Source organism: Carcharodon carcharias, chromosome 10 (assembly GCF_017639515.1).
Source record: "Carcharodon carcharias isolate sCarCar2 chromosome 10, sCarCar2.pri, whole genome shotgun sequence".
Classification (NCBI taxonomy): domain Eukaryota; kingdom Metazoa; phylum Chordata; class Chondrichthyes; order Lamniformes; family Lamnidae; genus Carcharodon; species Carcharodon carcharias.
Genome location: NC_054476.1, coordinates 142,142,881 through 142,159,448, shown reverse-complemented (window position 1 = coordinate 142,159,448; position 16,568 = coordinate 142,142,881). Strand labels below are relative to the sequence as shown.

Genomic DNA, 16,568 nt, shown 5'->3' with positions numbered 1-16,568 from the left:
ACCAGGATGATAACAGAGTGAAGGATGAGGAACTTCAGTTATGTGGAGAGAATTGAGAATGACATTGTTCTGCTTAGATCAGAGAAGGTTAAGGGAAGATTTGATGAAGGTGTTTTTTGACAGAGTAAATAGGGAGAAACCTTTCCCATTGGCAGGAGGGTCAGTCACCAGAAGACAGAGATCAAAGACAGAGATTAAAGACAGTTGGCAAAAAATTCAAAGGAAAGTTGGGAGAATTTATTTTACACAGTGAGTTGTTGTGATGCACTGCCTGAAAAGGCAGTGGAAGAAAATTCAATAACAACCTTCAAAAGGGAATTGGGTAAATACTTGAAAAGGATAAAACAGATGAGTGGGACTATTTGGATAGTTCTTTGAAAATGCCGGCACAGACACAATGAGTCAATGGCCTCCTTCTCTGGTGCATGATTCGACGAGACAAGAGGTTCCTTTAAGTTCCCAAACACAGAAATCCACCTTAGATTAAAATAAAAAGAAAATAACAGAAATCGGCAGAGATGCAGAACAGGTCCAGCAGTGTCTGAAAAAGAGATGAGGAAAGGTTTCAATTGGGACCCTCCAACAAAACAAGTTGTTTTGCAGGGTCCCATGCGAAACAATAGCATCGTACTGCAGCTGACCCACAATGATTCTCAATAAAAAGAACTCAGTGTTCAAAATGAAGACAACATTTTTTTAGAAAATCTAATCATACAGTCCCCAAAAGGTTAATGTAACACTTTGGTATGACAGTCTATTTGGAGAAACAGCTGTGAAGGCCTGTTGTGTACACTGCAGCTCCAGGGCCAGCAGTGTGGGTGGTTGGGTGACTGGAATCATCCTCTTTCTCTCATGGTGGTCATGATAGAGGTTGTGTTTAACCTCCTCATGACTGGTCACATTGCAAGCCCAAAGTAAGTATCATCATTAAGAGTAAAACAACTGTTCAGTTAATTTTGAAAATGTACCTGTTTACACGTGCTATTACCTAACCCTGACTGCTGCTTCAGCCTCTGCGTGGGGAACAGTATTCAAGTATTATTCATGCGCCCAAAAACCAACAAAATGGCCATCAAGGTTAGCAAAGGTAACCAGGCGGATCTTGAAGTCTCATCATTGTGGGAGTCATACCTCCAAGTGTAACCCACATGCAGTAGAATTCATATTCAAATTAATTTGAAGTTCCTTTTACACAATATGTTTAAGTAGTAATTATTGCAGCCAGATTCCTGTATCGTTTGTGAAAAGAAACTCAATTCATTCACACGTGTAGCAAGTCTTTCAGTCACAGAAAGGCCTTAGCAATACAAAGCTACTACATAAAATGCATCAAGCCCATAATCAGCCTTCACAATTTGTCCTTGGGTCCTAATTGTACCCCTGTGCCTTACTCTGGCCCTGGTATTTGCCTCTGGTTTTTGCAAGATCCTAACCTGCCCTGGGCTCTATAAAGCACACTGTGGATCGTTCCTTACAAAATGCAGTAAAGCCAAACCAGATGGTCCTTGCGCCCAAAGCACTTCATTGCACTCAACGTTACTATCCAGAGCAGCTGCACCGCTCTGCTATATGAAATGCCAGAAGCTATCACGTCAGGAGCCTGGCCTATATTTTGAGCCCAGTCTGTGCCAGGAGGTTATCTGACCATTGAGGGCCTCAATCAATCCTAGTGTTGGCTTCACCTAACAGGCAGACACATAGCACTTTCCAACAGGAATCACCCAAAAACAATCAGAGGCAGGAATCTTAATTGGTTTTCCTCAATCAGACATGGGTGCTGGGGACAACTGTTGAACCACAGAATCTATTATTAGGGACATGGTAACAGGATACTTGGAGGTCAAAACATGTTTAGCAGAGTCCAGGCAACGAAAGGGAAACCCTGTTTTGAGGGTGTAACGAGCAGGGCGGATAGCGAATGTAATGTATTTGGGTTTTTCAGTAGGTATTCAAAGACGTGCCACACAAGAACTTAAAGTTATTACACATAATTAGGTCTCATGGGATTGGCGATAATATATTAGCATGAACTGAGAGTTGATTAACAGGCAGAAAACAGAGTAGGAGGAAATCGACCATTTTCGGGACGGCAGGCTGTAACTAGTGAAGTGTCGTAAGGATCAGCGCTTGGATCTCAAATATTTACAATCTATATCAATAACCTAGATAAGGGGACAGATACATTGCATCCAAGATTGCTAGGGATACAGAGTTAGGTGGGAATGTGAGCTGTAAGGAGGATGCAAAGAAGCTGCAAAGGGATATGGACCAGTTAAATGAGTGAACAAGAACACAGCAATTGGAATATAATGTGTAGAAGTGCAATGTTATTCACTTTGGTAGGAAAAATAGAAAAGCAGAGTATTTTTAAATGACGAGAGGCTGGGATATGATGGTATTCGGAGGGCCTAGGTGTCCTCGTAGGTGAATCGCTGACAGTTAACATGCACATAGAATAGAAGCACAGAATGGTTATAGCCCAGAAGGAGACTATACAAGTTGGCACCAAGTCTCTGCAAGAGCAATTTAACTAGTCCCACTCTCCCATCAGTTTCCCACGATCCCGCAAATTTTCTCTCTTCAGTTGTTTATTCAATTGCTTTTAGAAAGCCATGATCGAATCTCCCCGCACACACCCGCAAGCAGCAAATTCCAGATCCAAACCACTAAGAAGTATAAGAAGGTTTGTTTCCTCAGGATGCCTTTGGTTCATTTGTCAATCACCCTAGATCTGTGTCCTCTGATTCTCGAACTTACTGACAATGGGAACAGTTTCTCTCCATCTATGCAAACAAGATGCCTCATGATTTTAAAAATCTCTATCAAATCTCCTCTCAGGGGAACAACACCAGCTTCTCCAATCTCTTGACATAAGTGAAGTCCTGAATCCCTGGAACCATTCCTGTAAACCCTTTCTGGAACTTCTCTAGAGCCTTTGCATCTTTCCTATGTGCCCCTAATCGAACACAATTTTCCTGTCGCGGCCAAATTAGTGATTTATGAAGGTTCATCATAACTTCCTTGCTTTTATTATCTATGCCCCTATTTGTAATGCCCAGAATCCCATGCACCTTTTTAACCACTTTCTCAACCTGCCCTGCCCCCTTCAATGATTTGTGCACATATCCCCAGGTCTCTCCCTTCCAGCACCTCTCCATTAGAATTATACCCATTAGTTTACGTTCCTCTCCTCATTCTTTCTACCAGAATGAGTCACTTCACTGCATTAAATTCCATCTTCCAAATGTCTGTCCATTCCATCAGCCTGTCTATATCCTCTTGAATTCTGTCACTACCCTCCTCACAGTTTACAATACTTCCAAGTTTTGATTCATCTGCAAATTTTTAAATTATTCCCCGTGCATCCTAGTTTGTGTCATTAATATATCAAGAAAAGCATGAATCCTAACACTGATCCCTGGAGAACTCCACTTTCTTCTTTCCAGTCTGAAAAACAACCATTCACCACTACTCTGTTTCCTGCTACTGGGTCAACATTATATCCATGCTGCCACTGCCCCTTTTATTTCTCTGGCTTCAACTTTGCTGGAAAACCTGTTATGTGGCACTTCATCAAATGCCTTTTGGAAGTTCATATGGGCCACATCAGCTGCATTACCCTCATCAGCGCTCTGTTACCTCATCAAAAAATACAAATTAAATACAATATGCCCGAACTGCCGCCATTCAACAAGATTATGGCTAAGCTTCTACTTTCCCGCACTATCACCATATCCCTTAATTCTCTTAGCATCCAAAAATCTGTTGAGCTCATCTTGAATATACACAACAACTAATCATCTACAGCCCTCTGGGGTAGAGAATTCTAAAGATTCACAACCCTCTGAGTGAAGATAAGGTCAATTCAGCATTTCAAGCATTTTCTGTTTTTATTTCAGTCTTCCAATATGCACAAATATCTTGGTTTTGTAAACTCGTTGGTGGTATTGTTGGGAAGCCAGGGTTTCAGTCAGCATTTAAAAGTGAATGAATGAGCAGAGATGTGGATTGATTTTTGCCCTCCATGTGGACCAGAATAGGACAACATAGGATTACTATCACCTCCATAAGTGAGTCTAGAAAGGAGCTTATATCTTACAGACAGTGGAATTTTTAATTCTAGTACTGAAGTTTGAAATTTAAAGAGGCTGAGGGATAAATACTGGTCAAGACACTGTGGAGAACTCACCTGCTCGTATTCTAAACAGTACCATGGGATCCTTTACATACACCTGAAAGGGCAAACATAGCTTGAGTTTAATGTCTCATCCAAAAAATGGCGCCTCCAACAGTAGTGTTCCCTCACTACTCCAATTATCTTTGTCTGGATTACATGCTCACATCATTGGAGAATGACCTTCTGACCTTACAGCCTTCAGACTCAGATGGGAGAGCAGCCACTGAGCCAAAACTGACAACTTAAAATTGTGTGAACAGAATAAATCTGCAGCTGTAGTAGTAAAAAGTCAGCTAGTGGACTATTTCATGAGAAATTACCCCATTATCCTAATCAATAACAAAAAACAGTCACATACCATCATCTTCCATGCTCTTAATCATTATTGTATCCTCAAGTTCCAGAATGATGTGCGCTCTGGTAGAAGCCAACCTGATTTCCATATGTAAATCAATGTAATCAGCATAATTTATTAAGGTGATCCTAATTAGCAGAATGATGGTTTCTCTAGGGAGACTTTACTTAGAGATTTGCATTACTGCAATGAAACCATGTGTTGCTGAAAGCACTTTATTCCCCTTGGGTACTTGGCTCTGTTAACCAACAAATAAAATAGGCAAATTAAAAATTAGCGGCTATAAAGCAAATACAGCTTAATCCACTTGGATCACATCTGCTAATAGGAGAACCTATCCCTGAACCTGAGTGGGTGGGAAGATTCGGGTGAAAGGATATTTAGAAATCCAAAGAGAAAGGTCGAGGCATTAGAACAGTGTAGCAATGTGGGTAAAGGCTAGCAGGGTGGGACAGAGTGTTAAACAAAAATTGTACATCAAAACAAAAGGTTTTGGGAATGGAAGTAAAAAGATAAAAGATAAAATAAGATATCTGAATGCATGAAGCATCTTCAGTAAGATAGATGAGATGGTGGCACAAATAGAGGTAAAAGATTTCAATCTAATCATCATTACAGAGACATGGGGCAGAATATTACAGTCAGCATGTCAGGAACAGTCCCACGAGATTGGAAGTTGGCAATTGTAACACTGCTTTTCAAGAAAGGAGGGAGAGGGAAAACAGGGAACCTCAGGCCAGTTAGCCTAACATCAGTTGTTGGGAAAATGCTGGAATCTATCATGAAGGAAGTCTTAACAATGCACAGTATGATTAGAACAAGTCAACCTGGTTTTACCAAAGGGAAATCCAGTTTGACAAATTTATTACAGTTTATTGAGGATGTAACTAGTAGGGTAAATAAAGGGGAACTAGTAGATGTAGTATACAAGGATTTCCAAAAGGCATTCAATAAGATGCCACACAAAAGGTTAATAGGCAAACTAAGGTCTCATGGAGTTGGGGGATAGTATTTTAGCATGGATAGAGGAATGGTTAATGGATAGAAAGCAGAGAGTGGGCATAAACAGGGCTTTTTCAACTGGGAAGGCAGTGAATAGTGGCATGCTGCAAGGATTAGTGCTGTGGCCTCAGCTATTTACAATCTATATTAATGACTTAGCTGCATATTCTCTGACTCTTTATCTAAGTTTGCCGATGATACAAAACTAGGTGGGAAGGTAAGCTGTGAGGAGGACAGAGAGGGGCTGCAAAAAGATATAGACAGGTTAAATGAGTGGATAACAAGATGGCAGATGGAGTATAATGTAGGGAAGTGTGAGATTATTCACTTTGGTCATAGGAATAGAAAAGCAGAATATTTTTTAAAGGGCTTGAAACTTGTAAGTGTTGATGCTCAAAGAGACTTGGGTGTGCTATTACAGGGGAATGCAGGATGTTAGCATGCAGGTGCAGCAAGCAATTAAGAAGGAAAATGGCACGATGACCTTTATTGCAAGGGGATTGGAGTACAAGAATAAAGAAGTCTTGCTACAATTGTACAGGGTTTTGATGAGATCGCACCTGGAGTAGTGTGTGCAGTTTTGGTCTCTACATTTAAGAAAGGATATACTTGCACTGGAGGTTGTACAGCAAAGGTTCACTAAATTTGTCCCTGGGATGAGGGGGTCGTCCTATGATAAAAGGCTGAGTAAATTGGGATTATATTCTCTGGAGTTTAGAAGAATGAGAGGTGATCTCATTGAACCATACAAGATTCTGAAGGGTTTGATAGGGTGGACGCTGAGAGATTTTTTCCACTGGTTGGGGAATCAAAAACATGGGGGAACAGTCTCAGGATAAGGGGCCAATCATTTAGGGCTGAGATGAGGAGAAATTACTTCACTCAAAGGGTTGTGAATCTTTTGGAATTCTCTACCTCAGAGGGTTGCGGGTTCTCTATCTTGAATACATTTAAGGCTGGGATAGACAGATTTTTGATATCTCAGGGAATTAAGGCTATGAGTCCAGGCACAAAAATGGAGTTGAAGCCCAAGTTCATCCATGGTCAGACTGAATGGTGGAGCAGGGTCAACAGACTGTGCGTTGTACTCCTGCTCCCATTTCTTGTGTTCTCCTTCACTCAACTCAACCTCACCTAGCCACCTTCTCAGCATACCCCTCAATCTCTTCTCTCTTTATAATCTCATGTACTGAAGTCATTTACACTGCCATTATATCAACAAAGCAGACAGTAACATTGGAAGCTTCAGACTGGTATGAACCCAAGACACACTGGTGCCTGAATTTTACTGATGCATTCATGTTATTTTGTCACCAACGTGGCACTGAAAAAAATATCAAATGCAGATCTTCCCCCAGTCTCAACACTGTCCAATAGAACAATAGTATGCATAGAATAATATTCTAAATGTTTTTCATGTGCTTGACATGCTGTCTATTACTGCCACAAGCTTATTCTATTTTAATTGGTACTGTAAAAAGTCCATAAGCATTTTGGACTTTGTAAATAGGTATAAGATAAAGTAGTAATGATAAATTTGTACCAAAATTTGGTTAGGCCTCAGTTAGTATCATGTGTGCCGTTCTGGGCACCCCTTTATAAAAAGAACATTAAGAGTGCACAGTGTAGATTCACCAGGGTGATACTAGGGAATGGCAAGTATACTTAGGACGAGAGCTGAGCTATTTGCTTTACTTTCACTAAAACAGAGAAAGCTGGGAGATTCAATAAAGGTTTGAAAAATATTGAAGAGTTTGATAGGGTGAAGGGGAAAGATTATTCCATCTGTATGAGAGTCAGTAATGAGGAGTCATTAACTTAAAATGGTCAGATAGGAAGGACAGAGGTGAGGAGACATCTTCCAACAGGACTGTTGAGCTATGGAACGTTTTGGCATAGGGAGTGAGTGAGGCACAGACCATTGCACCTTTTCAGAAAATACTGAAGAAATATTGGAGATGAGGCATGATACAGAGCCATGGGGGCAGGAACAGGGCAATGGGATGGGTTCTGCATAGGTGGGTTCCTCCTGTATTGTACATTTCAATGGTTCCATGGTCAGGAGCAGAATTCTATGATTGAGTAATTGCTCCATTCAGACAGGCAGGAAATGTGATCTAGTTGCAAATTGGCAAAGAAATGCAGCTTTGCAGCTGTAACATCTCAGGCCTTTGAACTGAAGTGTATTTATTACCATTAATACTACATTACAAAGCTGAACTCAGTGAAGGGGAATCTCAGTGCAGCCCCAGGATTCTGATAGCTCTGACCTATCTGGGATATGAAAGGTATCCTGGCTTCAGAATCAAACAAAGCAGCTTTAGGGCCAGGCTTTAAAATGTAAATGAGCATTTAGGCCCTGATACCATTGTGGAAAATTTATTTAAATTAAGAGCTGAAGAAATCCAGCACTCTACAGCTAGCGAAATTAAGATGTTACTTTATATCTGAACATTATTCAGTTACATCAGTGTCCAACAAATTAAGAATAATCCTGGCAACAGACTTGGACAGTGTCTCAGGACTCCATAGGAAGTAAGGAGGTGAACTCTACATTACAGGGCCTTTAGAATGCTCTTGTTTACCATGTATTGACATTGCTAATGTAATATTCACTGGAGGGAGGTCAACTTCTCCTGGTGTCAGCACATCAACGACAAACTTTATATGAACCAGATAGTGTCCAGGACCCAACTATTTGTGAGGTCCGAGCACCAGTTGGAGGAGCAACAAAAAACTTTGGTCAGGTCCAGACACAGCAAATGGCATTCAGCCAAAATGACAGCGGCACTTGAAGGTCATGGAAAAGCCACAGTATAAAACGCCTGCAATCAACAATGCCACACACCATTACACCCCTTCTGGTGGAATCCCTCCCCTTTGGAGCAATGCCACTTAAAAACAGCAAATATATATTTCAAGCAGAGGATTAAAGCGTTGGGGAAAAAATAGGGCACTGTGATTAATTTTGGATTGCTCCAATAAAGAGCTGGCAGGCACAATGGGCCAAATGGATTCCTTCAGCGCTGTAAAATTCAATGGTTCTACTTCCTCTTATAATATACTGCTCGCTCTCTAGAAAACATTGATCAATTTACACATTCTACCCACAAGAAGCAGTGTTTTCTGCTCCACACACTGCATGTACCCCACCCCTGCCTCAACCAGCAGGGTCTTTGGACTCTGTACTTGGATCTCAAGAGTTAAACATCTGTGGCATATTATTTTGTTGGGAATCTCGGACAATTATTCAAAGTTGTAGTTTAAGTTCTATTTATTGCTGGTTTTCACCTCCTGCCCCACCTGCAGAAACTGCCTGCATCACAGTGCCTGGAGTGATGCTGACTGGCCTTCAGCCAATTATAGCAAAACCATCACAGTCTCTTCAATAAAGAAAGCCTTACCCGATGTGTCATCTGCTTATGGTTTCTCACATTTCACAAATGTCACACAACACAACATGACAGAAGCCTTTGACTGTCAAGGGGAGCATTAAAAAAGCTGGCAACACCCTAACAGCGTGCCAAAGGTCCAGGTGAAAGAGCAACTGGACAAGCTAGTAAATAATTGAGAGTCCTGCACCAAGTAAAAACACAGTTTGGATATCAAATTTATCCCCCAACGCACACGTGCCCCTTACAACTATATTCTCTCTTTCCTCCTTAGATGCCAACTCTGGCTAGGGTGCAGTTCCATGGGCGCCAGGAGTCCTCTGCTACGTCACCTGATAAGTCGACAGAGTGGCATATGGAGCAGTGCATCAAATAACTGAGCTTCGGATGGAAATAGGCACAAGTCAAAGTATGTTAAAAACTTGATGGGATAGAGACAGCAAAATTGCCACTGCCACTTACATCAGGGAGTATGACCAGGGTGTGAAGAACAAGTTTAGGACAGACATCAAGAGTTTGTCAGGAAAGGCAGATGAGGCAGATGTTGGGCTTTATATCTGAATTTTATAATTGAAGTGAGGAATGCGCACGGGAATGAAACTCTTAATTCCAGGCATCTCGTGTCAGCATCATGCACCTTCCAAGACAGGGAAGTTCAGTCAAATGTAAAGCAAAGTTTCTTTCGCTCTGCCGCAGTATCTCATTCTCAAACTTAGGAGAAAATCTGTTAATTCAGGAACACCAATCCATTTCAAGTTGGAGCTACATACACATGGCAAATCTAATCAGCTGGGCTGCAAATAGCTACACAATTATCTGAACCCAAATACACAATACAATATTTTCTTATCTACACTATATCCAAAAAGTGAGATCACCCATACCAATAATGGTCTAGTGATTATGGGACTGGACTAGCAACCTGGGGGTCAAGAGATCAAATCTCAATAAATCTGATAAGTCGTTGGCTAAGACCAGAAAATAATCACGAAAGCTGCCAAACTGTCACAAGAACCCAACTGTCCCAAGAATCCATCTGTTCTGGCCTACACACTACTCACAATACTCCTGATGCTCTCAGGCAACTAGGAACCATCAAAAAATGCTGCTTTGCATCTGAAGTAGAAATGGAGAAAATAAAACCAAAAAACAAGACCCTCCCTCAAGAAATGCAAAAGAACAAATCCTCCCTCCTCTCCTTTCCCTCCTCTGAAAAATAATTGTTTGTAAACTTCAGTTTATTTTTAAGTTTCTGGTTCTGCATGGCTGGAAAAAAAACTATTCCCTGATTGGTTGATATGGGCCAGTCCCACCAGCCTATGGAAACTTTGAACAGCCCTGTCCAAAGCTACTAGAATAAAAGCAAAATACTGCTGATGCTGGAAATCTGAAATAAAAACAGAAAATGCTGGAAAAACTCAGCAGATTTGGCAGCATCTGTGGAGAGAAAAACAGAGTTAACGTTTTGAGTCCATATGACTCTTCTTCAGGTATCTGAAGAGACATAAGACTCGAGACATTAACTAGTGAGTCAACAGTTGAGTTACTTACTACAGGATTCCCAGCCTCTGTAGCCACAAGAGCAAGCACCTTACATGGCTAGTCCAGTTGAGTTTCTGGGCAATGGTAACCCTAGGATGTTTGTAGTGGGGAATTCAGTAATTGCAAACCCATCGAATGTCAAGGGAAGATGATTAGGTCCACGCTTGTTGGAGATGGACACTGCCTGGCACTTTCGTGACACAAATGTTACTTGCCATTTGTCAGCCCACACCTGAATGTTGTTCCTGTCTTGTTGCATATGGACATGGACTGCTTCAGTATCTGATGAGTCGTGAATGAACAACATCAGCGATCATCAGCGAACATCCCCACTTCTGACCTCATGATAGAGGGAAGGTCATTGACAAAGCTGAAGGTAGCTGGGCCTAGGACACCACCCTGAAAAACTCGTGCAGTGATGTCCTGGGGCTAAGATGATTGGTCTCTAACAACCACAGCCATCTTCCTTTGTGCTAGGTATTTCCCCGATTCCCATTGACTCCAGTTTTGCTAGGGTTGCTTGATGCCACATTTGGTCAAATGCCGCCTTGATGTAAGAGCAGTGACTCTCATTCTGGAATTCAGCTCTTTTGCATAGGTTTGGGCCAAGGTTGTAATGAGGTCTAAAGCCTAGTGTCACTGGAGGATCTCAAACTGATCACTGATAAGCAGGTTATTGAAATGTAATCTGATAGCACTGGGAATAGCACTTCTATCATTTGATGAATTGAGAGTAGATTGATCGCAGAACAGTTATAGAATAAGTAATTTGTCCTACTTTTTGTGGACAGGACATATGTTGGCAATTTTCCACATTGTCAGGTAGTTGCTGTAGCAACTGTTGTAGCTGTAGTGGAACAGCTTGGCTAGGGGCATGGCTAGTTCTGGAGCACTTATTTTCAATACTACAATTAGGCTGATGTCAGGGCCCACATCCTTTCCTGCATCCTGTAACAACCTACAGCCATTTCTCACCAGCACGAGGCAAATCAAATTGGCTAAAGACTGGCGTCTATGATGCTGGGGACCTCAGGAGGAGGCTGAGATAGACCATCCACTTGGTACTTCTAGCTGAAGATATTTGTGAATGCTTCAGTCTTGATTAGCTCGAGCAAGCTGGAGGCCTTCTTTGTCTGCACCACTCTTTGTGATCTTATCGTATGGAGAACAGGCTCTGCCTTTACATTCCTAGAAGCAAATTAGGAACAAAGAAGCAAGGGCCCCAGTCTCAAGCCCAACATTATTGTACTTGCCAAAGGCAAACAAGAAAATGGCGGTGCCAGGCAGGGACTCGTAGATTTTACCAAGTAAGCAAGAGACAGTTCATGTAAACTGCGCTCCTTGACATCTCACAATTCCTGCAGGCCACCTAAGATAGTACCAAATATCACAAGCTCTTCAGACAACATTGTCTATGTGTAGACTGTGTGCTACAAAAATCTGTACTCAAAGAAACATAACAGCACATACACACATGCTCCTGAATCATGCACACCTGGAGATTGCACATACTGCCAGCATTTCAGCCCTATAGCTGCCTGAACTTGTGTAGGTTCGTTTTACTATCTTACAGAAATCACCAAGTAAAGACTTTCTTTAACAGCTTGTATTTATATGGAGACTTCAAAGTGCTAACACTTCCCAAGGCGCAGCACAGGAACCTTATAAAACAGAGAATGACACTGTGCCGCGTAAACAGATATTAGGGCAAGTGACCAAAAAATTTGTCACCAAAAAGGAAGCAAGTTTTAAAAAGAGTGTTAAGAGATGGAGAGGTTGCACCTGCCACACAAAGGGGCAGTGGGGCTGGGTGCAGTGCTCCTGCTGCATGAGGCCTTGGGGGAGAGGGCCTCCTGCTGCACAGGCACATGGTGGGAGATGGGGGGTGGGGGAACTCCTGCTGTGTGCAATCTTGGGAGGAAGGTTTGCACTCCTGCCACAAAGGGAATAGGTGGGGGGTACTCCTGCCGCATGGGGACCTGGGGGTGGGGTGTGCTCCTGCCACATGGGGACCTGTGGGGTGGGGTGTGCTCCTGCCACATGGGGGCCTGGGGGTGGGGTGTGCTCCTGCCACATGGGGCCCTGGGGGTGGGGTGTGCTCCTGCCGCATGGGGAACTGGGGGTGGGGTGTGCTCCTGCCGCATGAGGACCTGGGGGTGGGGTGTGCTCCTGCCGCATGGGGACCTGGGGGTGAGGTGTGCTCCTGCCGCATGGGGACCTGGGGGTGGGGTGTGCTCCTGCCATATGGGTACCTGGTTAGGAGGGTGGGATTCTATTCCTGCCACAGTGGGGCGTGGGGGCAGCACTCCTGCTGCATGGGGAAGCCGAGGGATTATTATTAACCCTAATAATAGAGGGTTATTAGAGGAAAAACCTTCTAACGGAAATAGAACTTTGCATTCATATCTTGGCAAATTTCAAAGCACTTCACATGCACGGAATTTACCTTGATATGCAGTGACTATTGTTATGTTGGCAAACACAACAGGCATTTTGCACAGAACAAACAACAGTGAGATCAATTTCCAGTTAATGTATTTATTTGATGGTTGAGGGAGGAATAGCGGGCATGCCACCGGAAGAATTCCTTGCTCCTGTTCAAATTAAGCTATGGGTTTCTTTATTTCTACCTGAGTCACTAAAGCAGACAGCCTTAATTTAACATCTCATCTGATGCTGCAGCCCTCCTTCAGTACTTCTTTCTTTATTCTTTCATGGGATGTGGGCATCACTGGCAAGGCCAGCATTTGTTGCCCATTCATCATTGCCCTTGAACTTAGTGGCTTGCTCGGCCATTTCAGAGGGCAGTTAAGTATCAATCATATTGCTGTGGGTCTGGAGTCACATGTAGGCCAGACCAGGTAAGGATGGCAGATTTCCTTCCCTAAAGGACATTAGTGAACCAGATGGGTTTTTACAACAATCGACAATGGTTTCATGATTGCCATTACTGAAACTAGCTTTCAGTTCCAGATTTATTAATTTATTAACATTCATTCCAAAGCAAATGCACTGTACAGTGCAAATGTGCCACTCATTTTCTTAGGAAACGCAATCTTCCAGCACATTACTTTCTTATAAACACACCAATTTTTGGAGCTCGACAAGGTGAGAATTTGATTAAAAATTAATGATTTTGTAAAACTGAAGTTTCCATCTCAGAGTGTAGAAGAAAGTTCAACAAATCACAGAACTTACAATAAGGCTTGGAATCTGTTCTACAGGACTTGAGAAAACACATGGCCAACTTATTTTCAGCTTTCGCCTCTCCTAAAGGTGCTGATTCTTACTGGAGTGCTGTCCACAGGTACTGGTTTAATAGTACTCCTTCATGTGTGAACTCAAGCATAGGGTGTCAACAGAATGTTCAACATTGAGAAACCTTGTCCTAGCCTGAGCTCTCTCTCACACAATTTCCAGCAGGGGTCACGAGACTTCAACCAAGGCTGGTCTTCTGGGTGATTTATTCCAGCATACTGAAGCTGGGTCCCTATTGCTCCCTCAACTAAGCTGAGAATTTTTTTTACGGAAATAAACGTCAAAACATTCAAGGTCAACGCTCCATTTTAGTGCCAAGTTCAGTTTGTGGCATTTTAACGCATGGCAATGCACTCAGGCTCTGTTAGTGCTTGATGAAATAATTTAGTTTCTGCATACTTTTACATTTTATAGAAGGAAGTTTCAGAAAAAGCCAAACGTGAGGGGTTTGGATGGGGATTGTCCTGTAACTCAACGCTACCAACCTTGATGGAACAGTGATTCACTGTCTTGATTTACCTATGGGGCTGAATGTTTTATTAGGATGGTATGACAGACAGATTATAATTAACTCTACAAATCAACAGCTAACTTTCTCCAAAGAGATCATTCCACACCCGACTTGTATCAGTCTTGCTCTACATCACATCCGTGCCAAAATAACTGACTTTTCAGGGCTGACACACACATTTTTTGTTCTGAAGGTTTGTTCTCGCTCCAGACAGGCTCTGGAATATTTACTGTAAGATGATTATTATTGAGTGAAAGGTCAGCACATTTTTTTCTCTCCCATTAGTTTTCCTCTCTCTTCTCTTGAAGGCACAGACCCCTTCTCGGAATCTGGGTTGCACAACTATCCTTTGGCACCTCACTGAAAGAGTGAGTGACTGCTGGCACACTATTCCATCATAGAGGCATCACGGATGAGGTGGACCCTGCCCTCACATACATACATGTGTCTGGATTGCAATCAGTCTCCCTGGCTGATTTAATTGGGACATTCCCCCAGTGCCCTAGCTCAGTGTTTAATCCAAATTAGGACCTGTAACGTTCTGACACTCATTGTCTTCATCAGCTAAGCCGCCCATTAGCCTATTAAGTTAGTATATTTTAAATGAGAAGAGCATATCAAGGCACAAACAGCATTGTTGCTACAACAATGGAGCACAAGCCAACTGTGCAAGGCCGATTGCGTAGTGTGCGCCACCACAGTGCAGACCGCCAGTGCCAGGTTGATACCACAGTGTGAGCCACCTAAAGGGAGCTGAGCCTGTCACATTAAGCCCTCTGCACTGAGGCATCCATTCTCGGCACATACACTGGAGTGAGAGGAGCGTGTGACAATCCAACCAATAGGCTTCAAATTCTGATGCTACACTGGCACATTGACTGATCTCCTCTGCAACACTAGTGCTTCATGTTAATATGTTGCCACATGTCCAGAAGCAGAATGTCAGGTATTAATGCATCTGACAAACCTATCTCAGCAATACACCAATTTACTGAAGCAACTAACTCTGGTTACGTCCAAGGACGTTCATTCTTCTCATGAGGCAATGTTTTTAAAGTGTTAATTTATGTATCCTGCGACTAACAGCAACCCTCAGAGATGCATTTTTATCACATTAACTAAACAACAAAAATAAACAATCAAATTACTGCCTTATAAAATTAATCTCACTCCTTTTTTCTGATTTAATACCGCCTCTACATCTTTTGGAACATCACTATTCATCGTGTCATCAAATTGGGTCTGTGCTGGTTTACTGAAAGAGTTATTGAATTATTCCCTCTCCCTGCTTTCCCAATAGCTCTGTAAATTTTTCTACTTTAAGTATTTATACAATTCCCTTTCAAAAGTTACAACTGAATTTACTTCCACCACCCATTCAGGCAGCACATTTCAGGTCACAACAATTCACAGAGTAAACAGTTTTTTTCCATCTCATCGCCTTTGGTTCTTTTGCCAATTATTTTAAATATGTCTTCTGGTTATCAACCGTTCTGCCACTGGAAAGTTTGTCCTCATTTGCTTCGTAATTTTGAATACCTCCATTAATTCCCCCCTTAGCCTCTCTCTCTAAGGAAAATAACCTGCTTCTCCAGTCTCTCCACATTACCGAAGCTTCTCCATTCCTGGTACCATTGTAGTAAATCTCTTCTGCATCCGCTCTAAGGCTTTGACATCCTTCCAAAAGTATGGTGCCCAGATTAGACACAATACTCCAATTGGCATCTAACCACTGTTTTATAGAGGTTTAGTATAACTTCCTTGCTTTTGTACTCCATGACACTTTTTAAACAGCCTTCTCAATTTGTCCTGCCTTCTTCAAAGCTGTGTGCACACAGCCCTAGGTCTCTCTGTGCCTGTACCTGCTGTAAAATTGCACAATTTAGATTATATTGTTTCTTCTCATTTTTCCTTCATTACATTTAATATGGCTTGCATCTGTCCATTTTACAATTCTATGCTCTCATAAAGTCTTTTCTCTCCACAGGACCTGACTGGGCTGCTATGTGGTTCTTGCACTTTCAGTTCTTATGAAAAGACTTCCGATTTATCAATTAGAATCTGTCACTCTGCTTTCCAAGGATTCCAAGATTGACCTGTTTGTACCACAAATGAATGTCTGCCCTGCTCGAACATGGAGGGGCCGGCGATGAAGGCACTGCGACAGCAGTTCCAAGTAAGTAAACTAGGCTGCAGCTGGCAGAAAGATCAATAAGATATCACACCTAAGTGCATAACTAAGTTTGGGGCCTTCTTAGTCTTTTTACTTTGTACATTTACTTAAAAAGTCCATTGAATAGAACTGCAGAAATGATTTAATAAAATGCAGTG

The 16,568-nt window shown here is 42.2% G+C and overlaps 1 protein-coding gene across 5 annotated transcripts in view; it reads right to left on the bottom strand.

Annotated features, from left to right (window-relative positions):
* Nucleotides 1–16,568, bottom strand: part of smg6 (SMG6 nonsense mediated mRNA decay factor) — a 417,242-nt gene that overhangs the window by 170,027 nt on the left and 230,647 nt on the right. The window contains exon 14 of one of the 5 annotated variants that reach the window (XM_041197159.1): nucleotides 326–541. The exons of the other annotated variants lie outside the window; for them this stretch is intronic. Within the exon in view, the coding sequence (XP_041053093.1) occupies nucleotides 479–541 (63 nt within the window). The 3' untranslated portion in view covers nucleotides 326–478. Of the gene's footprint in view, nucleotides 1–325; nucleotides 542–16,568 lie in introns of those variants that run through there. 5 annotated transcript variants of the gene reach the window in all.